The 24,107-nt window shown below is 44.1% G+C and overlaps 2 protein-coding genes and 1 non-coding gene across 3 annotated transcripts; all 3 read left to right on the top strand.

The window, feature by feature from the left end:
• The first annotated feature begins 1,771 nt into the window (after positions 1-1,771).
• Positions 1,772-9,558, top strand: eif5a (eukaryotic translation initiation factor 5A). Its single transcript, XM_085287719.1, has 5 exons — positions 1,772-1,791; positions 3,769-3,956; positions 5,904-6,008; positions 7,772-7,903; positions 8,373-9,558. The coding sequence occupies exons 2-5, from the start codon at positions 3,789-3,791 to the stop codon at positions 8,436-8,438; spliced, it is 471 nt and encodes a 156-aa protein (XP_085143845.1). The 5' UTR covers positions 1,772-1,791; positions 3,769-3,788; the 3' UTR covers positions 8,439-9,558.
• Positions 9,559-17,335: 7,777 nt separating this feature from the next.
• Positions 17,336-19,380, top strand: rpl22l1 (ribosomal protein L22-like 1). The gene is made up of 4 exons (XM_085287707.1): positions 17,336-17,472; positions 18,671-18,781; positions 18,985-19,106; positions 19,180-19,380. The coding sequence occupies exons 1-4, from the start codon at positions 17,464-17,466 to the stop codon at positions 19,322-19,324; spliced, it is 387 nt and encodes a 128-aa protein (XP_085143833.1). The 5' UTR covers positions 17,336-17,463; the 3' UTR covers positions 19,325-19,380.
• A 3,478-nt stretch (positions 19,381-22,858) lies between these two features.
• trnaa-ugc (transfer RNA alanine (anticodon UGC)) lies at positions 22,859-22,930 on the top strand. The gene has a single exon. It is a non-coding gene; the product is annotated as a tRNA-Ala (tRNA).
• The last annotated feature ends 1,177 nt before the right edge of the window (positions 22,931-24,107 follow it).

Raw genomic sequence — 24,107 nt, 5'->3', positions numbered from 1 at the left:
TCAGGGAAACTACAGAGAACCACCAAGAGTGACCAAAGCTCAGTGCATCTGCACATTATGTTCACACTCTACCATGTAACGTCTTAATGCATGCTCGATCCAGGTAAGGAAATCCCAAAACGTTGATTCTGTTCATCAGGATGTAACGTTTTCAGCGGGAGAAACGTTCTGCCACTCATCCAAGTGACTACGAAAAACCAAAATAACAAGTTTCAGAAACGTACCGCACACAAAGAATTAAAGAGGACATCACACAGCCAGTACCCCTGATGGGATCAGGGGCATTAGTACACGTTTCTCGGCTAACATTAATGCTGAATGTGTTATGTTGAAGCAACATATGGTTAAAGCCAAACTAATGGATGGAGACCTTAAACTTCATAGCATCTACAGAGTAAAAGGATCTTTACATATTTATCAGTACTTTAAATTAGTATTAAATGTACTGAAGGAGTGAGGAGTGTCCTAAGAAGATGGAAGGAGTTTTGCCACTAGGAGGCGTTAGAGAAAATTCACTGATTCTATGTTATACATGAATACGAATGTCATGTATATGATCGCCTAATGGCGATTTATTCTTGCCACTAGGTCATGTAAATATCTAGGAGCAGTTTATTAAGGTTCAACAAAACACCTCACCAACGTTCTGCATGTCTTCCTCCACTACATCCATGAACCTTCTCTGAGGTGAGGTCTTCCTCCTTTCCGCTAGTTCCATCTTCATCATCCTTTGTCCATTATAACCCCAGTCCTTCCTCTGCACATGTCCAAACCATCACAGCCTTGCTTCTCAACCTGAACTGTTCCTCTGATGTTTTAATTAACATCTTCAGCTCTTCCTCCTGTTTTTGTTGTCAGTACCACCGTGTCCAATTCATACATCACAGCAGGCATCGCTACCATCTTGAAAACCTTCCCTTTCAGTCTTGCTGCTATCCTTCTGTCACAAATAAACATCTGCACCCACTCGACTCTGCCTGCACTCTCTTATTCACTGTCCATTGCTTTGGCTGGTTGACCTCAGGTATTTAAACTCATCTATCTTCACTACCTCTGCTCCTTGCAGCCTCACTGCTACACCGATCTCCCTGTCATTCATAAATGTCTTTTTTCTTCTGATTTTCATCCCTTTTCTCACCAGTGCATACCTCTACCTCTCTGCCACGTGCTCCCTGCTGTCACTACAGCTCACAATATCATCTGCAATACCATAGTCCACAGAGCATCCTGACAGACCTTATCTGTCAGTCTGTGCACCATCACTGCAAACATGTAGGGACTCAAACCAGGCCTGTCACTTCTACAGCACACCTCCCCACTGTCTCAGTGCCCTGCACCACCCTCAGACATGCATGAAGCTATTCTGCTGATCTGATCGTTACCTTTTTTCTTAACCTACCTTCAGTAACTCTCCCATATCGTCATGGTATGACTCATCAACTTTATCCCTCTGTACCTAGTAAAGCTCTGTACATCACATTTGTTGTAATAAAAAGACCTCATGCCCAATATTAAGTATTAGAAATAAATACCTCGTGTTTAACAAAATATTAGCCAACCTAAATCTAATCCATACCATTGTGTAAGTACATTACCAGGATTTTTTTTTTTAAAAAAGTAGTATTTTTGTATTCTCTTGGCCGGGTTGCCATGTTTCCCTCAGACTTGGCATCCCTTTCTGCCAGGCTGCTACCGGAACACATAAACGCCCCTCCCCTCCTTTCTTCCTCTACGGATGCTGCAGTCAAGTTGGCCGCGCATGCGCACTTTAGGTCCTCTTTTTCTTGGAAGGTAAGTGTGGCATGGCGCGTGTTGCTGCCTTGGGGGGGATAAACGGTGGACTTTAGCGGTTTTTAGGTGACCCATTAACGATTTCAGAGGTATTAAAGTAGTCATGTACTGGTTTGAGATGCCGAGGGAGTAGTTAGTCGGTTTCCCGGTGGATGTAGTCGGTGGCAGGGTAGGGTGTGGGTGTCCATGTTCCGACTAGCGCTAGCATGCTGAATCAAAGGGACATGCGGCCTTCGGCGGCGCGCTCCGTGGAAGCTGCTTGTCATTCTCCGCGCTAACGCTCTTGTCTTCGGTTCGCGGTTAAAATCCGCACTGTTAACCGACGACCCGGCGGGCCGATCAGGAAAAAACAGACTGATGGTTTGTACCCGGTCCGCTGTCGATCCGAGATTAATCCGCGCCTTTATTTGGACCGAGCTGAATGGACGGCTAGCTCGGTTAGCCGCCGCTAGCAGCGCGTTAGCTCGGATAACGGGACTTGGTGTTTGTGAAACAGCAGCGCACGTTGGCCAGCCGCAAATCTCGCGGCATCGAAATCCTGTCCCGATAGCGTTACAATAAATGGTTATAAACCAAAACATCCAGAATAAAACGTGCTAATTTTAGCGTTTGATGCACTATTCTCTGCTGTCTTCACAGCGCTATGTTACATTTGTAAACTCTGAGCCAGCTTAACTTCTGATCATTAAAAGATTAACCTTTAATTTATTTATGTGGCACCGATGGGGCGAAGAAGTGGCTGCGAGTGAATTTTGACTTTGAACTTCATGCGTCCACTGGGCTTGCTAACATTTGCGATAAAACTGCTGCGGCAGATTGAGAAGTGGCGCAGCCGTCCAGCCTCGTGTCGAGCCGGGGTGGCGACGTCCACGTTTCGGCGGAGCTTAGGGATTTGTTTTTTTCTTTTTCAAATTGGATATTCAAAATGTATAACTCGGATCACACTCAAATTAATTTCCCAGCAGATCAAGAGGACTGCACCTTTATTCATTTATTTATTTATTTTACAATAGAAATCTCGCGATATCTACCTAAAAGTAGCAGAGAGCTCTGTGGGGCCCAGGAAAAGGCTGCGGTAGTCTAAATCAAAGCAGGAAAGAAAACTATTAAAGTGGCTCAAAACTCAGCCGAGCATAGCAGATTTATTAAAGTAGAAACACTTTTTTTTTTTTTTTTTACATAATTTTTAAAAAATTGCAATGTTTACAGCAAAATCCCCTAATTTGCTTTTTCTTTGGTATTAATGTTAATATATTAAACAAGGCTGTATTGAATTGCTTTTTTTTAAATCAATGTATGCCCAAGGTAGTGTTTCAACCCTTTAAAAATGGGGAAGCAGTCGGGGGCTGTGGTTTACATTGGGTCAAAATCAAAGCCACAATCAGGCATGTTTAAATATCATGAAACTCCTTAAGCTTTAGCTGAGTTGGAGTAGAATCAATGTTTTTCCAGCAAGCATTAAACTCTGACAAACATTGCAAACATTTAATTCACAGGACTCTATCTACATCAGGCTGCTGTTGACAACTGTCATGAGATTCATGTTTTCCCTCATTAACTACTGTGAAAACACCAACGCCGACACTTTAAGTCCTCTGTTATGTACAGAACAACTATTATATTTGACCAGGGTCAGGGATGCCAAAACTGTTGTAATTTAACCACAATTTGGCAAATGTATGAAAGTGGAATATTTACTGGGTCATTTTACAGGGTTTTTCCCCGTAACACTTGACATCAGAAGCTTTGAAATCAGGATGCTATTGGACAGATGTAAGAGGTGTATTGAACGTGGTCATCTGTTTCAAGTGTACACTTGACTAGGTCAGGTTACCTTCTGATTTTTGCTCGCTGTCGTGTTAATGCCATGTCTTTCTCCACGAGAACCTAACCCTGTGACTGCTTAGTGTGGAAGTCTGTCGATATAAATTTCTGTGCTTGATTTCGGGGTTAGTGATGTGTAACTGTCTCCACCAGCGACCCAGACCCATCGCACCATGGCAGATCCCGATCTCGATTTCCAGACTGGTGAGTCTGGCGCCTCCGCCACCTACCCCATGCAGTGCTCTGCTCTGCGTAAGAACGGCTACGTGGTGCTGAAGGGTCGTCCCTGCAAAATTGTGGAGATGTCAACCTCCAAGACCGGCAAGCACGGACATGCTAAGGTAAACTCAGAAGCTGTTTAGTCCTCTTCTTTTATTTCAGATCATTTTGTACCGCATGGTAAAGAGCATTGGTCAGGACAGAAAAGGGGGACCATGAACATGAAACAGGACAACGCGCAGAGTAAAGACCAGACAGGCTGAGAGCTTTCAGGTGGAGGACTGCTGAAAGCTGCAAAGTTTAACATAAAGTTTTGGAGCAGTACCTGAGGCTCGGCCTGGATTCTCAGGTTTCAAACCTGTCTGATCCAAACTGCATGATGTGTGCCTTTACTAAAACAAGGCCTTCTTATCTTTACTCACAGTGTTCCTGTGTGTACTTTGCCCTCACATGGGACTCCGTCATGATAAAAATGGGGGGTTTTCAGTTTAGTGTTCCACGACCACAAAATGGGACAAATGTAGTCCTTAGATTTGAGTCCCATTGAAGATGCCTTCTGACCTTTTTATTGGTTGATTTATATTAACATGATGGTAATCTCCATCTTAGTACTAACAAAATGAAATCCAATAATTATCTGGGCTTTTCTGACTGAAGCGGCCTTCTGTGCAGCCAGGTTTCAGTTATAGCAAAGACTTACTACAGCCCAGCTTTGTAAACCTGGTTAAATACTTAAATCTGCCTGTCAGAAGCTTTAGGGAGAAATCCAAAATTTGAAACAAGTGTTGAGTAATTGAAAATGAATAGAGAGTAAAGCTGCAGTGGATGTTTGTCTGAATTTCCCAAGATTTTGTGGTTTACCAAACTCGGATATTTTAATGTGTGAAATTTTTATTTTTCATCACTTTGTGCCTTATAACAGCCGTCCCCAACCTTTTTTGCACCATGGACCGGCCTTTAAGGTGTCGCGGATAAATGCAACAAAATAAAACTAGTACCGGTACCGAAAAAAAGAAAATTTATTCATAACACACGTGAAAAGACCCAGAAAGACCGAGTTAACGATAAAAACGATGACAAAACAACGCTGAAAACCGATACATTTCACACCTGAGCCTCAACTCTCGCGGCCCGGTACCAAACGACTCACGGACCGGTCCGAGGCCCGGGGGTTGGGCCTCGGATGCTAGATTAAACTAAGCCTCACTCTTAAAAGTTCTGTTTTTAAATCAGTCTGTTCTTCTTTCAGACAATGACCTAAAATCTGTTTTTGTGCCAAAGTGTTTGCAGGGAAAATCCAGAGTTGACAAAATTGAACAACCTTTTTATGTCACGTTTTATTGAATGTTCCATTTCAGCTTGGAAAGATTCAGATCTTAAATCTAATTAAACGTTTACTTCCATCAGGATGATGTGACTCTAAAAGTCTAAAGATAGATGGCAGCACAGTCGATTGTTGCATAGAGCAGTGACACAGTGAAAATGCACAATAAGCATCACTCGACATGAAATGCACGTTAAAACTAAGCAGACCTGAAACAAAAGATCTCATTGAGCCAAATAAAGGCTGGTAGTGATGAAGCTGGGTACCTGTAGCCTGCACCGTATTTAATGTCACTTTGAATCAATTCAGTGAGGGCAAAAAAATCTGGAAAACTTCTGCTCATTCAATTTGGGTTTTAAAAAAAAGTTTGATTTTGCAGCTGATTGCAGGAGCAGCAGATTTAATTGCATTTTTTAGTTAAGTGCAAACTTTCAGACTGATGGAAGGAAGAACACTTGGGACCAAAGATGACTTTTCATGCAGATTTTGAATTGGTGTAACTTCAGAATCGAGCTTTAAGTAAACCAAAATAGCCCCTCATAAAAAAGAATATGTGGTTAAGCTGAAACCGTAACGCAGGCCGTCGGACAGTAGGCTAAGGTTTCTGTTTAGGCATTTATTGAAGTTTGACCCCGGGCTGGTGTGATGCATGACACTGGCAGGTTGATCAGTTGCTGTTGTGCTGCTTTCAGTGGCTCCTGTTTTCTTTGTTTAAACACTTGTGAATTCCTCATCTTCCCTTCAGGTTAACCTGGTTGGCATCGACATCTTCACCAACAAGAAGTATGAAGATATGTGCCCCTCCACCCACAACATGGATGTTCCCTCCATCAAGAGGATAGACTATCAGGTACTTCCTGTCAGCTGACTGTTTGAAAAGGCTACATGGTGGTTGAGCGGATACATCATCTGGTGTTTGGGTTCCCAGTCGTTGCCTCCCAACAGTGAGTCAGCAGGTGGAAATATTCACAGGGCGTCTTTCTGTTGTGTGAATCAGTCAGTCCAGAAACCTGAATTGAAGTTTGTTTTATAGTCGGAGAAATGTTTGGGATAAGAGCAGAACACGTGCTGCTGAAGCTCATCGTCCCTGTGGATGTTTTAATGTTAGAATGGAAGGAAACATTTCCACTCACTCATCCCACTCACGCTAAATAAGCCTGCAAATAATCCAGTCACTAACATTCATGTTGGAGAAAATGAGACGTAAGCTTTAAGAAATGGGCGTCTTTACATGAACGGCTCAGATATCTGCTAAAATAAAGATGTGACCACTCGGGTTTCAAAGGTCGGGTTCATCGGTGAAGCGGTGCAGCTGAGATGAACCCTGAGTAACCTCTGGCTGCTGCACGCAGCTGGTTCCAGGCCTTTACCACAGTGCAGATAGAATTTGAAATAAAGTGTAACTGGTTGTGGTCTTGTGTGTTTCTGAGCCAGTGAAAGTTTCTGTACTGTCCTTCTTTTGCTCACTACCTTTACATTTTTATCACGCTGTGGGATAGTCGGCCCAGCATCCAATACCTAAACATGCTGAGTTTGCAAATGAACACGTTTCTATGGAAACGGCACAAAGAGTCCGAATAATTAATGTACATTAGTGCACTTTGCATGGATACATTTCTCATGCAGAGCAAACAGCTAAACTGTCATGTTACAGATGTGCTACCACAGCTGCTTTAATCCGATGGTGTATAATTAGCATTTATGCTCCAGGTGACTGACTGCAGATGTGTGTACAGGTGTGTTTTCACTCTGTGTGTTAAAGTGTGAGAGGTGCTGAGGCTCAGCTGCAGTCTGCTCACGTAAAGTTCTGTCAGAAACAAACACGGGATCGTTTAAGTGTTCGTCGGCTTCATTCTACAGTTGTCTGTATCAGGATGGACTTTGTTTTATTTTTCAGTGAAGTGCCGGTCTTTACTTTGTGCTGTGGGCTTTTGCATATGACAGCAAAACCAAACTGAGCACAGCTGCTTAGGTGGTTAACCTAAATAAAAAGTAAAGGTTCTGTCTCCTGTACGCTTCACATTAATAACTTGCATCATTAAAGAAAATCTCTAGTTTAACTTTCCTTCATCTGTGGCTTGGAAATGGCCAAATCCTCTCAGTAAGGATTTTTGGGCACTGCTGGGGTTTCCTGGTCTCAGAGGTGATTACACGTGACCATCCACGACATTTAGTGTCAGAATGGAGGCTTGGTATAATTTGATTGTTAACAAAACTCGTTTTTCTTTTTTAAACAGGTCATATTTCCCACAGTCCTGGAAATTTGATGAGCACTTTACCCTTGAATAAATAAAAGGCTACTTGGAGTTGACAGATTTCTGAGATTCAGACATGGCTAGAAATTGACTTCGTATCATTTTCTGGCTGAAAAAAACCAAACTAACATTAAAGTTGTGCTGAAAGTCATTAAAATGTTTATTACGTTGTGGAAAGTTTTCCTTTGTGATACATGTGCAGGAGTGACTCTGGTGCTATACAGCTGGAATAGCTTCATTTGGGACTCAGAAACTTTGAACTGTGGCCAGACTGGAGAATGTGGATCGCATGTTTTTATTGTGACCAGCTTGAGGTCTGTGCAGATGTGATCAGTGAAGTCTTTTTGTTTTTCTGCAGTTGGTTAACATCAATGAGAACTATATGTCCCTGATGAGCGACAACGGCGACATCAGAGAGGACCTGCGCGTCCCCGACAATGAAGTCGGCAAGGAAATCGAGTCAAAGTTCGAGGCGGGTGAAGAATTCATGGTGAGTTTAGTCTTTTCATATAATTCATATTTGTCAGCCCGACCTGAAGCCCCGTTGTAGCTGTCACAGTGGTGAATCTGTCTAAAGCACAATGGTGTGGGCTAATTCCTGGGCTGTGAAACAGTTTGTCATCAGTATTAAAAAACAACCTTGTTTTTGGGTCATAAATTGATTAAACTTCCGTGTAGTCTTGGAAAGAAAAGCGTCTGGACTTTGAGTCGCTTGAAGACGTTCCACCTCTCATCCGAGAAGCTTCTTCAGTTCAGAACTGAAGAAGCTTCTAGACTAGGAGGACCTGGATGACTGAGAAGCTTCACAGACAAGCTTCCATGTAGCTGGAGGCTTCGGGGTTGGGAGTCCTGACCCGGGAGCAGAGGGTGGAGATGGCGAGGAGGGCGAGAGCTGCACGTGTAACGTTTCAGATGATTGACTTGAACACGTTGTTTGTGTGTCTGTGCGCTCTCCGCAGGTCACCGTGATTGCTGCCATGGGGGAGGAATGTGCTGTCGCTACCAAGGTCTTGGCCAGCAAATAAGGAGTTGATAGACTTTGCTGCCCGGACAACAAGCACCACCCACAACCAGTCTCTTGCATTCTCATTGGTTCTGTCACCAAAGCGTCGGCCTTCACAGACAACCTCAATCATTCTGTTGTGATCTCTCTCTCTCTCTCTCATCATTGATCTTTTATTTCTCCCCCCCCCCCTCTGCTCCTCCTCCTTTTGGTTTCTCCTTTCCATTTGCTGTTGGGATTGTTCCGCCGCAGCTCGCTGCGTGGTCCTCTGCCTGATCACTGAGGTTTTGTTTGGCAACTTTATATAAAACGACTTCAAAACAAAAACACGATCAGTCGCTCAATTCCTGCGTATTCTGTTTGCCTTCAGACGTGTTGGTTTTGCCACTCACATTCCTGAATGTTGAAATAACAGCGGGATTCAGCTTTTGTATGATTATTTTTTTATATTCTTTAGATTGAATACAGCAGGTTTAAAGCCTTTTAGAGGGAAGGGGATCAGGGGTCGGGGAGGGGCTGGTTTTGAGTTAAAGCCGTGGGAGGGAGGGAGGGTTGCCCCTGTAGATACTGAATTCTGGATTAGGTCGCCCCTCTAGCAGCCATACCGCTTTCCAGCATGGCCTTTGAGTGCGACTAGGTCCCTTTTATTTTTATTTCCCCTCCCCTGATCGGGGGATCGTGGTGGCCGGCACGTAAAGAGCACTCGAGGTCCCCCCCAGCATGTCAAAGCTCTAAAACCAAGATTTCTTTTCTCCCTTTCCCCCCCTCCCTTAAAGAGAAAAAAGAAAAAGAACAGAAACTTCAGTGATTAACCCTCGTGATGCCAGTCTCTTGTCTGTGTAGAAGTTTGAGGGGGCGTGAGGGTCCCGTGCACTCGCACCTCTCGTCCATCGGGGCCATCCCCCAAATACAAAAAAAGAGGAGTGTTGTTTCGTTTTTAAGAGGGCGTGAGTGTGTGGCAGTGTGGGCCTCCGAAATGTGGGAGGCGGTTTGCAGTGAGGTGTGTGTTTCTTTTTTTGAGGGGCTCGATCGGGTTGGGGAGGGTGGTAGAGTTGCAAACGTTTTTTGTTCACTCGAGGCCTTTGTCACCTGACTGGAGATGGCAAAATAAAAACGATGAAACAAATGGAGAAAAACTGCAACCGATGTGTGGTTTTCTGTCTCAAGTATTTTATGGTCTCAAAGGTGGGTGAGCGGGCTGCTGTATCATGTATTTCAAAGTCCTTATTTTGTCATTTATATGCTTAAAAATACTAAACACTGCTCACGGCTCAATTCCAGCTCCTTGTTTTTATTTCTGGACCCTGCTAGAGTCGCCTTTATCACTGCTGTCAATCTAAATGATCACCTCGCACAGATATGAAAATAAGTGTTCTCACTGACTCGTCCTCTGTTGGTGCCGTTTTACTCTTCTGTGGAACTACAAACTCCCTCGTGGGTTTAGTTAATGCTGAGCTAAGACGAAGCTCTGTTTGATTTAATCAGAAAAATTAGTTCAACTGCGGAGAAATGCTTTGGGAACTTTTAGCTCTGTGACTTGACCTCATTGAGGCAGCTTTATTCTATGATGATCCCAGTAGTACTTTTCATACAGCGCTCCACAAAATCCACCTTTCAAACGGCTTCACAGGAGCAGCAGAATCAAACTATAGTGAGAAATGTTGCAGAAAAACTCTGAAAAGTCCTAAGAATTTAAAGATGCGACTTGAAGGAAACGAGCGCCTCCATCCTCCTTCCATCCAGCAGGCTGTTCCAGACCCTCGAGGTCCAGCTGGGTCCCTGAAGCCAACTGAAGACTGCTTCCTGAGGCTCTTGGGTAGGTATTTCTGAGCGGGGGTGTGGTCCTGAAGGCCTCTAGGAGTAAACAAATATGAATTGATTCCTGATTGGCTGCCCATTGTAAGCAGAACTGACTGAGCAGGAGGTGGGTGGGGCTTCTTTTTAAGGCTTGTCTGTAAGATTCAGTGAGTTGACCATATTTACAATGGAGCACTGTTGTTCTTTTTGAACTTGGACAAATGTGCATCAGCAGAATCCTTTCTCTCCACCAGCTGATTCGTTCAGTCTGAAACATCGCAGCTGTCTCCCTATAACGATGTTTGGGAAAGAGTTGAAGTGAAAACAGTAGCAGGGATGTTCATGAAGCCTGCAGATCCTCGGCAGTAAATCCCATGACCCTACTGAAGTTGGAGGAAGATACTTTCCTGCAGGGTGTAGTGTAGCTGCGCCGTATCAGGGAGCAGCAAAGCACCACAAAATGGTCGTTTTCGAACATCCTGGATGTTCTGCTTCACGGCTCCTGTTATACATGTGACGAGTGATCGGAAGCAACAGTAGTTTGAAATACCGGAGTTATCTTTTGTTGTCTGGCTTTTCTTACCCCAAACTCCTCAATAAGCTACCCCAGAGTTACTCAGACTGATAAGCACATTAGATTAGATGAAACTTTATTAACCCCTCGGGTGGGTTCCTCCAGGAAATTCAGTTTCCAGTAGCAAAGCACCGAAGAAGTTGCATGTTGCAGATACGATAAGGGAAATGAGAGTCAGGATATAAGCATAAATACACCATACACATATATAGATATATAGATATAGAGATAGATAGGCCTATAGAGATATAGATATATAGAGATATAGATACAGAATATACAAAATGGATTAATAGGATTGCTCATTTGAGTGAGTTTATTGCACAGTGATTATTGCACAGTGATTATTGCTGTGCTGCTCCCCCAGCACACCACAGCATAGAAAAGTACTCCAGCAACCACCGACTGGTAAAACATCCTCAGGAGCTTCCTGCAGATGTTAAAAGACCTCAGCCTCCTGAGGAAGTACAGTCGGCTTTGTGCTTTTTTATACAGGTGCTCTGTGTTGCATGACCAGTCCAGTTTATTGTCCACCCACAGCCCGAGGTACTTGTACTTGTTGACCACCTCCACCTCCTCCCCCTCTATCTGAACCGGCAGTGGACCTTCTCTGGACCTCCCGAAGTCCACAACCAGTTCCTTAGTCTTTGAGGTGTTGAGTTGCAGGTGGTTTGTGTGACTCCATGCGACAAAGTTCCTCACCAGACTTCTGTACTCCTCTTCCTGATCATCCCAGATACACCCCATGATGGCCGTGTCATCTGCAAACTTCTGAATATGGCATAATTCAGAGTTGTAGCAGAAGTCAGAGGTGTACAGGGTGAAGAGAAGAGGGGACAGCACAGTTCCCTGTGGTGCTCCTGTGCTGCTGACCACAGTGTCAGACGTGATGTCCTTCAGCCTGACGTACTGTGGTCTGTCGGTGAGGTAGTCGGAGATCCAAGCGACCAGGCAGGAGTCCACCTCCATCCTGTTCAGTTTCTCCTGAAGCAGACCGGGCATGAAACATGAAAGAGACTTTGCTGCATCTGATCAGTGCTGACTGAATATGAAGTTTAGTCATAGCCAGCGTTCCCTCTAAGCTGCCCGTGCGCAATTGCGCACTGCTGGCACGATCTCTGCGCACAAAAAAATCTAACCTGGATTGAAATTAAAGTAAATATGTTAACAATTCTGTTCTGCAGTGTGAGTCAGTGACTGGCTTCTCCTGTATGGGATCAGAACGATGCCACATTATCCCATAGTCCAGCCAATGATGCGATTCACATTCGTATATACGCAGCTAATCAACGTCGCTGACAGGCTGTGACAGCGTCCTTATGTGCCGACACCGGTGTTTTAGCAAAGCGGCTGATGTGGAGTGAAGCCACGTTAATGACAACGTGTACAATCATTGGAGACGTGAGCAGGACAGACGGAGCAACTGACGGACAAAGTGTGGACTTTATACCAGTTTTTAAATTGTGTTGATCGGCCACGAAAACCAGAGTTATGATAAAAATATCTGCAATGTTTGGTTTTTATATTTATTACAGGAAGAAACTGTAAAAACGTCGTTTTATAAGGAAAACGCTGGAAAGCCTGCGAGCAAAAAGAAAACCAAAACCCCGCCCTTTCCTATTGGTGAAAAAATGTACCATGTTGACCAATCAAAAAAATGATATGGCAACATGGCATTTAAATGTTTAGGGAGGGGGAAGTTTTAGGGGTGATGGGGGTTTTGAGATGTGAGAGATTTGTGACGTTTAGCACAAATCTTGTGTAGTTAGTGTGTAGTTAGTGTGTAGTTAGTGTGTAGTTAGTGTGTAGTGTAGTCAACAGTGTTGTTGTGTGTGTCAGAACAATGAGGCGACTGCTGAGTGTTACAGGTGTTACAGCAGTGACACATCTGCTGCTGTCAGGCCTGCAGGTATCAGGCTGTTGTTCTCCTTCATCTCATAGTTGACAGAAATTATTTTTGGAGCGGCACAAATAATTTGTGTGGCATCAGATTTGATGCAGAACAGCTGATTGTTCTGTAAATAGTTTGAAATGTTTATTTTAAAAACACCTTGGCTGCATTTTTAGGTAAACAGCTGCAAAACACTTTGTTTGCAAAACTCAGTAACTTTTTTGAAGAAGTAACTATGTAATTAATTGCCCAACATTGGTCATTATTTACTGTATTTTGCAGACAGTTACAGACTCTCTCCCAGACCACAGACTCATAATACAAGTCAGAGCTTTATAAAAAAGAAAAAAGAAAGAAAGAAAGTTGTGTTTTCAAAATTGGTTTAAGTTATTTTTCCTTCCAACAGTGTTAACATGCTACACAGGTCATGAACAAGATTTCTTCTCATTGTAAGTGGGCTAAAGTAGTTAATTAAAAGTAGTCTAACATAAATGCTGTAATTCGATTATTTTAATAAACATGTAACTTGGATGATTGGATGCTGGCGTGACCACAGTGCACACGTCTGATGTTGCTCACAGTGGTCCAGGGGACGCTCAGGGAGTTTGTGTGTTCAGACACATGAAACATTAGAGGGAACATTGGTTACAGCTGCTGCAGATAAAACTGTGTGTGTGTGTTAAGAGTTTTGGTTAGTAAGACTTAACAACTGGTTGTAGGTGATGCCGTCGTACTGGTTAATCTCTATTGTGGTGCATAACCTGTTCCAGACCAGGTTAGGTCTGCAGCATTAGTTACCATAGTGATGCATCCTGGTACAAAGTGAGCAGTCGAGGTTAACCGTTGGTTTACCTCGACGAGCCCAAACCCTGCTTCCTAGCAGTGGCGTCTATGACGAGCTTGCGCGACTGTTAAAACTCCCGCCTGACAGGATGGAGACACGTTTTTAAAGCTGCGGTTGATACAAACTCAAACATGTTGAGCAGTGTGAAGAATTCAGACACAAAATACGAACTTCTTCATTTTATCTTCCCTTCTGGCTGCATTTTAATCAGGCATGTGAGTGAGCAGTGTTACAACGGTTTCCATTTGTTGCACCTTTACAGGGAAGCAGCAGTTTAACTCCCTGAAATCTGTCTCTGTGCAGACACTCAGCTGTACTTATGTTACTGACCTCAAATTGCAAACTTCCCTGAATGTGCTTTCTTCTGATTGGCTGCCACACCCAACAGGTAGAACAGCAGCAAGAACTATACCATTACCTTTGAGTAATGCTGATCCTGGTGTTCTGTAGTGATGCTGCTTCTGGGTGGAAGGATGTGCAACTGCTGTTCACTGATGCATGAATACACAACTCTTACTGAGTTTAACAGAAAACTCCAGGTGGTTTCATTCTCTTACAGCTGAAGTACAGCTTATCTTATCTTAGATCAGAAGCTGCACACTGACCTCTGCGACCACTGAAAATATGAATCTTGTTTTCCTTTTAGTATAAAGACGATCTGTTCTGAAAGTGTTCACATGTACGAGTTGGAATGTGTGTCCTCGGTTTTTCCTTGCTGCAGTTCATAGATAAACTCTTCAGATCAAAGACATCCGAGTCATCCATTTCCTGACCCGTCTGGCTCTGGGTTCCTCTCCACCTCCTCCTGCTCTTCTAGTGGGTCGCTGAGGTGTTCCCGAGCCAGCTGAGACCCCAGTGTGTCCTGGTCCTGTCCTGGAGTCTCTTTGAAGTTGGACATGCACAAAACATCGGACCTAGCAGGCGAATAATGGTGCGATCTGCCCTAAAGGAGTTATAGATTTAAGACTGTATGTGAAGGATGGATGCATCCACCTACACGCGTTTTCTGGTCTCGGGATCCATTATTTCAACAATGTAATTACTATTTTTAAGAAAATATATTTTCCAGTACCTGCTTAGACCCACAGCATATTACTTCTTATATATCAGCATTAAAAATGCTCTAAAACGGTGAAAACAGTTGAGAAGTTTAGTTATGATTAGCTGAGGTGAGGCCTTGCAGACCACGCCCCCTACCATCACGGCTTTACAGCATCCAGATGGGTGAGTTATTAAAAGAAGATCAACACCTGCATTGTTTTAATGAATGTATCCACGCAGACCAAAACAGTGTTTCTAACAGGCTGTAAACATATTCAGAGTCCAGTGAAATAATTAGAAAACGAATATAAATTGATTAAAATGTTGCACATTTGCAGTTAACGAACTTTCAGGGTTTAGGGTTGGGTTTGGTGATGGCACATGTTAAATGAGCAGGTTGTCATAAACTAGAAGACGCTGCCTTTCACATGGAAGATTTTCCTGTGAGTTGAAACCAACTCCTGTAGTCCTAACTCGACCATCGATGGGCTGTTCATGATCTCCTGGCTCACAGCTGAGGTGATCCTGTCAGGCGTGCTCTGGTAAAATGGGTGCAGGGAAAGTAGTTTTTATGGTTCAGTTTAGTAATACTCGTGTTGGGTGATGGAACCATATGTATGCAACCTGCAGCACATTGTTTAAGCAGATAAGAACCTGCATGAGCGGCTGAGAGCGGGTCTGAACAGAGAGAGCTGGAAGAAATGGATGAATGTCTGCAGCTTCTGCCTGCAAACACACAAACCCGCACAGTGCAAACACTGCACTGCACAAGCAGCAGTCACGGGGGCTCAAGTCCATCAGATGGGCTGTAAGTAGGTAACGTTTATTTATAAAACAGCTTTATAGGTCAGCCGTGGCAAAAAGACGACTCAGATGTAAGAAGACCTGCAGACACGAGGTGGGAGGAGCCAAAAACACAGGCAGGAAGCCTGACTTTGCAGACGTGCACAGATTTAAAAACAAGAATTTAAATTTGAAATGAAAAGCACTGCAGATCTTTCATATGTAGGCCACCGCTGCCCAGGTCCTAATCTGTGGAGCTGAAGTTCACTGAGGAGAAAATGCTCATCAAAGATGATCACATAAGCAAAGAGGCCGTTTGCTCCGAGGTCAGCGTGTGGATCAATCAGTTTATGAGTAATACTGAAGAACACCATCATGTACACCACCTTTCTTTTTCAAATCTACGTCTGTTTCCTGCTCACACGGCTAAACACGGTTCTCCTGGCCACCACACGGCGCTTCCTCCATGTGGGGATCCTGACTGTTGGCTCACTTTCAGAGTAGACGGTTTCCTTCCCAGCAGGAGAGGATCTAATGTTTCTGGCTCTTTCACGTTTTCTAAAGACATTTCTACTTCCTATCAGACAGTGTTGTGGTTTACATATTATCTCTTCCTCACTTCCAGGAGGAGACACAGATGCCCTGGGATTGTGTCATGAAGGGCATCCGACATGAAAACCTGACAAAACAAACATGTGGCGCTACCTGCTGCGGTGGCCCGTCGTGGATAAGAGAGCGTCTGAAAGTCTCTTATGCTGGAACGTGACTAAAATGCATCAGGAGAGACGAGCACAGCAGTGAGGACTAATGCCCTTCACTGGTTTTCTTTTACTGGAAATTACAACCAAAAAGAGGTTGTGTGTGTGAGAGATCCCCCCCTGAAACACACACACACACTTTTTGACCACTAGAACTGCTAAAAATATCTCTGGGGTGCAATCGGTTTACATCATCGACCCAGAATGCATTTCACACAGAGTAACGTGTACCAAGCGTTTGGGACGTGTAAACGAATCAGAGTGTTTGTAACAGAGTGCTTTAGTGGGGGAGGACATTTGGAGCATGTTAAGGAATGTAATGGGAAATATGTATCTTTCTAATGTTACAGGCTTTGATTTCAGGTATATGTGGAGGGTTTGATTGTAATGTCACATTTCTAACCAGCACATCATGAACTGTGAGATTTGCTGCAGACGCCTGCTCCTCTGTAACACGCCTCAGAGCCTGGGCTGCACACCCACTGTAAAATGTAACGTTTCTCATATTTCCTACTGTTACTGAAATACAGAGAAGTTGAAATGTAGGAATGAACAGATGAGGATTGTAAAAGAAAAAGCTTTAACAACTTTGTTTCGCATGTAAATGATTATAAACCACAAATCACATTTTAGTTGGTGGCATGACGGAGCACACATGACTGTAGCTGCACGGTGGGGATTTAAATACTATTTAATGAATCAAAACACCTGATCACGCCCCGTCCTGTGGAACGCTGCAGCTTCTACTTTAGTGCTGAGCATCTTTTGTTGTGCTGAAGTGGCAGCAGCGGCGGGCACGCCCTGCCTCAGTGCCTCATGTGAAGATGAATCACTCACTTGCCTGCATATCTGCACAGTGAGCCAGACTTCAAACCACAAAGGCTGAAAAAATGGGACCCATCGAACCAGTTATGGGTTCTCTGACTCATCGGGAGGAAGTTTTTCCCTGTGTGTGTGTGTGTGTGTGGTGGAAATGTGGCCGAGTGTGTGAAGAGGCAGTGAATGATTGACCGGACTCAGCAGGTTTATTATCAGGGTGTTTTTGGGCTGCGGTTGACCTTTGGACTTGCATCCTCGCTCACAGACAGCAACAACAGCTGTCAAAAAGTGTGAAACTGTTTGTTTTCAGGGTAAACGCGGGTAACACTTGAATGTAACTGTTGCTGTTTCATCTTACAAACGTAAACCAAACGCAGATTAAACGGTTTTCACTCCAGCTGGAGCTCTGCGCTCGTTAAGTCGACCCATTTTCCTGATCCATGTGCTTTTACAGCCCGTTCACCATATTTGGTAGGGCGCCGCGCATGACGTCACAGCTGCGTCACCTCCGCTGCCTTCTTTCTCGTCCGAGCTCTCAACATGGCGCCGGTAAGTCCTGGCAGCTCGTCCGGTTTTTGCTTAATTTGTTCTGAGTTTCTTCGCCTTTTTGTTTCTCTGGCACTTTGATCAAGTCCCATAAAAGCACCCATCGTTAATGACGGGTGGCTCTACCGAGAAAACTTTATTTACATCCAGAAAACTAACAAGTTAGCCGCGTTAGCATTAGCTCGTAGCACTTGGTCACACGTGTCTCATTCTGATTGCAGACCAGACTCCACAGAGAAAAACGCGTATTTGTTTCTTTAAACAGTTTTAATACCTGGAAGTCTACCGGGTTTGGGTTTGTGAACAGTATCTGTGTATTTTAGGATACACAGGTGAATTCGGCATAACTTAAAGTCATGTTCCCTGGTCTATTGTCACTAAATAAGGAACATTGTCTATCATATTAACTATTTTGTTCTTGAGCTTTGGTGCTATTACTGGTGTTTGGGATCACTAATCATGGAACTAAAATAGACGCCAAATCTCATGAGTAAAATAATGATAACTTAAAAAAAACCTCCTGCCAATCCAAAGGAAAAATACTTGTCTTAATTGAAAGCACACATATTACATCCATTGTACATGACAGGCTTTAAATAAAATGTCAGTCCCATACCTGCAAAACTGGTTTCTACAAGACTGAATCTGGCAGAGATTGAATGTCCCTTTTTTTTCTTCCAGGACTTGAGTCCATATCCAGACAGACATAATATCAGATATTTAACGCAAGACATTCGTTTTGAGAAAATAAATGACAGTAGGGACTTGTTCAAAGCCTCACTGGAAACACAACAGAGCACGAGCCAATAAACAGAGCCTGATGCGTCTTTTAAAACGAGTGACCTCAAATTTTTTATTATTTTTTTTTATGACTGTATTCAAACATCAACCAAAAGCATCAGGAAACTCCTCACACACTGAAACTAAACATTAGCACTGAAGGGTTTATGTTTGACCGAGCGGCTCCGACTCTGGCTTATTTTTAGCTTTAGGTCTCCTCGTCATCTTTTTTCTTTAACCATCCGGTACCCGGAGATTTATCTAATGTCATTTGAAGAAACAGACTTTGCATAACTCAAGAACCATGTGGCGACGTCGCTTCACCACTGTTACCTTGGAAACCAGCTATAGCAATAAGCTTTGCTCACTATGTTAGTTTACGCGTGTTCTAGTAAAGTTAACATGTGAAACATGATCACAGATCAGAATGAAGAGGCCAGCTGGTAAGAAGTCCAAGAAGGGGGCTGCATGGAAGTTCACCCTGGACCTGACCCACCCTGTGGAGGATGGGATCCTGGACTCTGCAAGCTTTGTAAGTCTTCTTGCAGTCGTCACTACTTTAGCAGAAATCCAGTTCAAATCTTGTCCCCCAAAAGCGACAAATTAATTTATTAAAGGGTAAATTTGGTGGTTTTTGCAAGCAGCTGACCCAATCTGTGGACTAGGGCGCCCTTCCCTAGCTCCAGATTTACTAGGGTTCTCTTCCCTAGTGCATTACTATGCTCTATCCAATAGGAGACCTTCCTTAAAGAGAAGATCAAGGTGAACGGGAAGACGGGGAATCTGGGTGACATCGTCCAGGTCGGCCGCATGAAGAACAAGATCAACGTGACGTCTGAGAAGCAGTTCTCCAAAAGGTAAAACGAGAAGTGTCACAAGAACCAGAGAACCTTCCTGGAAACGGTTCTGATGGTCAATGTTCTTCCACAGGTATCTGAAGTACCTGACAAAGAAGTACCTGAAGAAGAACAACCTCCGCGACTGGCTGAGGGTGGTGGCCTCTGACAAGGAGACGTACGAGCTGCGATACTTCCAGATCAGCCAGGACGACGAGGAGTCCGAGGCAGACGAGTAAACAGCTGCAGCCACATCTGTGTGTGCGTCAGCGGGAGAATAAATGTGGGAAAGAAATCTCGTCTGTGTCGTGTTTTTGTCTGACAAAGTCAGTCCTGCAGCGTCCTGCTTAGCTGGTGTATGAAATCATGTTTATCAGTTTTATGGAGCGAGTAGATTTTATCAAACATTCCCAAAAAAATGTGAGAAATTTTAAAATTGGTGAGGAAGAAGCAGAAAACATGTCAGCATACATTATGTAATGTGTACTCTATTATCAGTTGTCAAAGGAGTAAAGAAGTGAAAATATGAATAAAATAACATTTTATTAGGATCAGAAAACAGAAGCAAATAAAATGAGAAGCCAAAGACATTTCCAGTATTTACACAGAACCAGTTTAGTCTGTTATTCCAGTTAACTGCTGTTAAAGTGACAAACTGGTTAACTGTAATAATCTTCCAGGTGTAGCTAGTTCTACTTCATGCATCAGCAGAGTAAACACACAGCAGGGCTGCACTGTTCATATACTCCTAGTTTCGGGGTTCTTAAAGCACAGCCTGCATGTAGGTACAGGAAGTGATGCACTGCTGTTTTCATTCATCCAGAGATGGGCTCAGTTTTCAGTTCCTGCTCTGCTGTCCTCACACTGCTTGGCTTCCCTCACAATGATAAATACAGGTGACGTCAGATGTAGCAGGCACCTCTGTAAGGATTATAAACCATCATCCTCTGAATGAATATAAGATTGTCAAATTTGGAAAGCTGTATTAAAAACAAAGAAAGGGGAGACTCAGCTCAAAGGATACTGTGGATGGAGCTGCAGTGCAGGAGGAGAAGATGGAAACCACAGGAAGTTCATGGATGCAGTCGAGAGTGTTGGTGTGACAGCGATAGGTTGAGATCTGGGCAGATGACCCGCTCTGTGCACCCCTGGAGGGAGCAGCTGGAAAAACAGGACAGGCTGGTGTATAGGAGGTGGCCAAGCAACCACCAGGTGGTGCACTGGCATGTTTAGTTTATGAGCAGCATCAGTGTGATATAACGGGATACAGCTTAATGATATTGCTTGAGCGCAAAAAAGTGTCGCACAAATTCTCAAAATGATTTGAGGCCCAGAGTTCCCACAGAGACACAAACACCTGCAAAACGAGACATAAAACTTGACACAAAAAACTGAAGATGCACCAAAAGATGTAAAATTGCTTTAAGAAATGATGCCCTATATTACTCAAAGTATTCACTCAGCCATGCAAGTCACTGAAATCAAGCATCAGCATGCAGATTGTTTCCACAAACATTTGTGTGTCGCTCTCAGGAGCTCAGGGAATTCCAGCGTGGTACCGTGATAGGATGCAACCTGTGCAACAAGTCCAGTCTTAAAGATTCCTCACTACTAAATATTCCACAGTCGTGTGTCAGTGGTGTTATCGTCAAGTGGAAATGATTGGGAACGACAGAAACTCAGCCGTGAACCAGTAGGCCATGTAAAAATCACAGAGCGGGGTCGGTGGACGCTCAGGCACGTGGTAAACAGAGGTCACCAACTTTCTACAGTGGACACTTGTTCTCTTAGAGGATAAATCTCACTTCTCTGTCTGATCTCTGTCTCAATCTGATGGGTGAGTCTGCGTTTGGTGGGTGCCAGGAAGAATGGTACATGTCTGACTACACTGTGCTAACTGTAAAGTTTGGTGCAAGACATTTTAGATCATTTCATGCTGCCAACTCTTCATACATGAATGTGCACCAGTGAACAAAGGAAGGTCCACAAAGACAAAGATAAGCGAGTTTAGTGTGGAAGAACTTGACAGGCCTGCACAGACTCCTGACCTTAACCTGACAGAACACCTTTGGGATGAATTAGAAGCCTCTGACCCAGGCCTACTCATCCAACACCTGCGCTTGGCCTCACAAATGCACTTCTGGAAGGAAGGTCAAAAATTGCCATAAACACACCCCTGAAAAGTCTTTCCAGAAGAGTTGAGGCTGTTATGGCTGCAAAGACTGGGTCAAAATCCAATTGCACCCTATAGATTAAGTCAGGATGTCCCTCAGGTTCACATGCATGTGATAGCAGAAACAAAAGCCAAGAGCGATGAAAGAGACAGAACAAGATTTTTAAAAACGGTAACATACATATTTAAGGTACCGTACTGCATGAAGATTCAAAAAGAACGACAGCCATAACAAATATAAGCTTTACCAAAAAGGAAAGTCTGAAACTCTTGAAACAACATTAACACGGGAGTCTATGAGGAGTGAAGCGTTTTGGAGGCTCAAGTGGACACTAGAGGAACTGCAGCAGAAGCAGAAAGGAGCTGCAAAGGTCAGTAAAAATGCCTCCAGGATTATGAAAAAGTTACAATAGAGAGATGTTTAGACTCTTTTTCAATTCCGATATCTTCTCATAAAGTCTCAGTAAAACAAGGGCAAAAAAGTAAATTACACTGAAACAAAGCCTCACGGGAGCTGTAGTTGTCCTAATCAGGCACTATTGTTTTCTTTCACCTTGAGCAGCAGTGAATAAATTTGCACTCTGGCTTCAGGGGGACGTGCCAGCAGAGTCCATCCCCTCGGGTCAGCTCTGTGCTCCTGTAAGAAGCGCCTGGGATAACTGCTTTATTCCCGTAAACAGAAAAGGATGTTTTATTTTGCTGCTGCTTTCTCTGGCAGCGTGTCTGGATTCACTCCCATCTGCTCATCTGTTGCATATAAAGCGTGAACCTCAGGAATCCACCTCATCTGCTCTGCAGTCAGCGGCTGGTGTCATCTCACATTTATACGATGGGTGTTTATTACAGAAACAGTTCTCTGGAAAAACAGTTTACAGTAAATTTGAATCTGCATAGAAACTAGTAATTGACACTGGCAATAACTCAAATATTTGCCTCAAAATAGTACGGGGAGCAGCAGAAAATGAAAACGCTGATAAATGTCGGTTCAGTGGTTGGCAGCTTGTCAGTAAATCCTGAAATTGAGACTTGAGCCTATGTTCTTGATAAATAAAGCATTAAAATTATGCATAAAATTTTGTTTGTTTTTAACTGAACGAGTCTCTTGATTGGGCTCAGTTTCGCTCCTGAAGGTGTGAACATCTCTGAGCTCAGCCGTGTTTCCCACAGACTGTCCTGTGCCGACAGTGGTGGAGTGTCCTGTTTCGGCTGCTTTATACCATCATGCAACTGTGTATGCAGGTAACGCTGTAATCGGACTCTGTGGATCAGGTGACGAGCAACAGCACATATATACAGCTGCACAGACAGAGTGTAGACTGATGGTTTTATTTCAGAGGGCCAGCTGGGTGCTGCTCCTGGTGGGAGGGGGAATCCCTGACTGCTTCTTCGGTCCCTTTCCTCAGTGCCTGTGTGTCAGTCTGTACAGGGTTTCCAAACAGATTATTTCTTCAGCAGATGCAGCAGTTTGAAAACCACCTCCGGGTTCTGATACATGTTCTCAAAGTTACATTTCAGTTTAAGAAGTCCTGGTAAGTTTTAAGCCTGGTGTTAGTGTACTGCAGCACCAAACAGACCACACAGACTCACACTGACTCGCAGTGGGGATGTAGCTCAGTGGTAGAGCACATGCTTTGCATGTATGAGGTCCTGGGTTCGATCCCCAGCATCTCCAGGTTTTATACCATCGAGCTTCTGCACTTACTCAAAGACATCCACACAAAACAAATAAAACTGAGGTCAAAATGTCACGTGAAACAACTACAGGTTACAAAAGGTATACCCTGGTTTTAAAGCACAATACTGCAGAACGCACACACCAAAATGCATCATTTATGATGCATGTTATCATAGATAAGCTATAGTTGAAGCAAATAGTCAGGATGGCCGAGCGGTCTAAGGTGCTGAGTTTAGGCTGCCGTCTCCCCTGGAGGTGTGGGTTCAAATCCCACTTCCGACAGTTGCTTTTGTCCAAGTAAATGTTCAGAGGAGCATGTTACTAAACCTCCTGAATTCCTACATAATTTCCATCAATAAAGTATTCTGAAACTGAAATCTCACAGGCTGCTAGCGCTGCAGCAGCGTTGGGTCCGGGACTCTGTAACCAGCAGACTCCAAACACAGCACCCTCAGGCCCTTTTCCTGATCTTTAATCACATCTCCCTGTCCTCCAGTCTCCCCACCTTCACCCAGTATGTCACCTGCCACACCAGAGACAATAAAACATTGGACTTATTGTATGCTAACACCAAGGAGGCAGCTCATCACCTCTCCCTCCCCTGGGGGGCTCAGATCACAACCTGGTTCGTCTCCAGCCTGTGTATAAACCTCTGGTACACAGAGAACCAGTTGTTAAACGCACAGTGAGGAAATGGTCGGCAGAGACTGAAGAGGCCCTGAGGGACTGTTTCCGTTCCACTGTGTGGGAAACCTCTGCACCAGGCTGCAGGAGACTTGGGGTGGGTGAATGACCTCAATAAATATTTTAATAGGTTTGATCAACCACCCACCCCTCCCCCCAGGATCGTCCCCCCTGCTGCAATCTCCCTCATCTTCAGGCGCTGCCTGTCTTTCATATCAGGACTTCACAACCCAGCTCCCAGCCATCACACCCACCCCCGGCTTCTGTGGACTCCAACATACACCGCCCTCCCCCGAAACCCCCTCTCTCCATCTCAGCACTTCAAGTGAGGAATGAGCTTCGCAAGATCAAGGTGCAGAAGGCTGCAGGTCCAGATGGCGTCAGCTCCAGGCTCCTGAGATGCTGCGCAGATGAACTGTGTGGCATCTTAGGATGCCTGTGAGGTCACAGGGCTGTGTCGCTGGTCTGCTGTGCTAGCACCGTTCCTCTT

Source organism: Mchenga conophoros, linkage group LG9 (assembly GCF_057382185.1).
Source record: "Mchenga conophoros isolate Kocher_MC1m ecotype Shallow Benthic linkage group LG9, M_conophoros_male_GT1.1, whole genome shotgun sequence".
In the NCBI taxonomy this organism is placed as follows: Eukaryota; Metazoa; Chordata; class Actinopteri; order Cichliformes; family Cichlidae; genus Mchenga; species Mchenga conophoros.
This window is presented reverse-complemented; position numbering and strand designations above follow the sequence as displayed.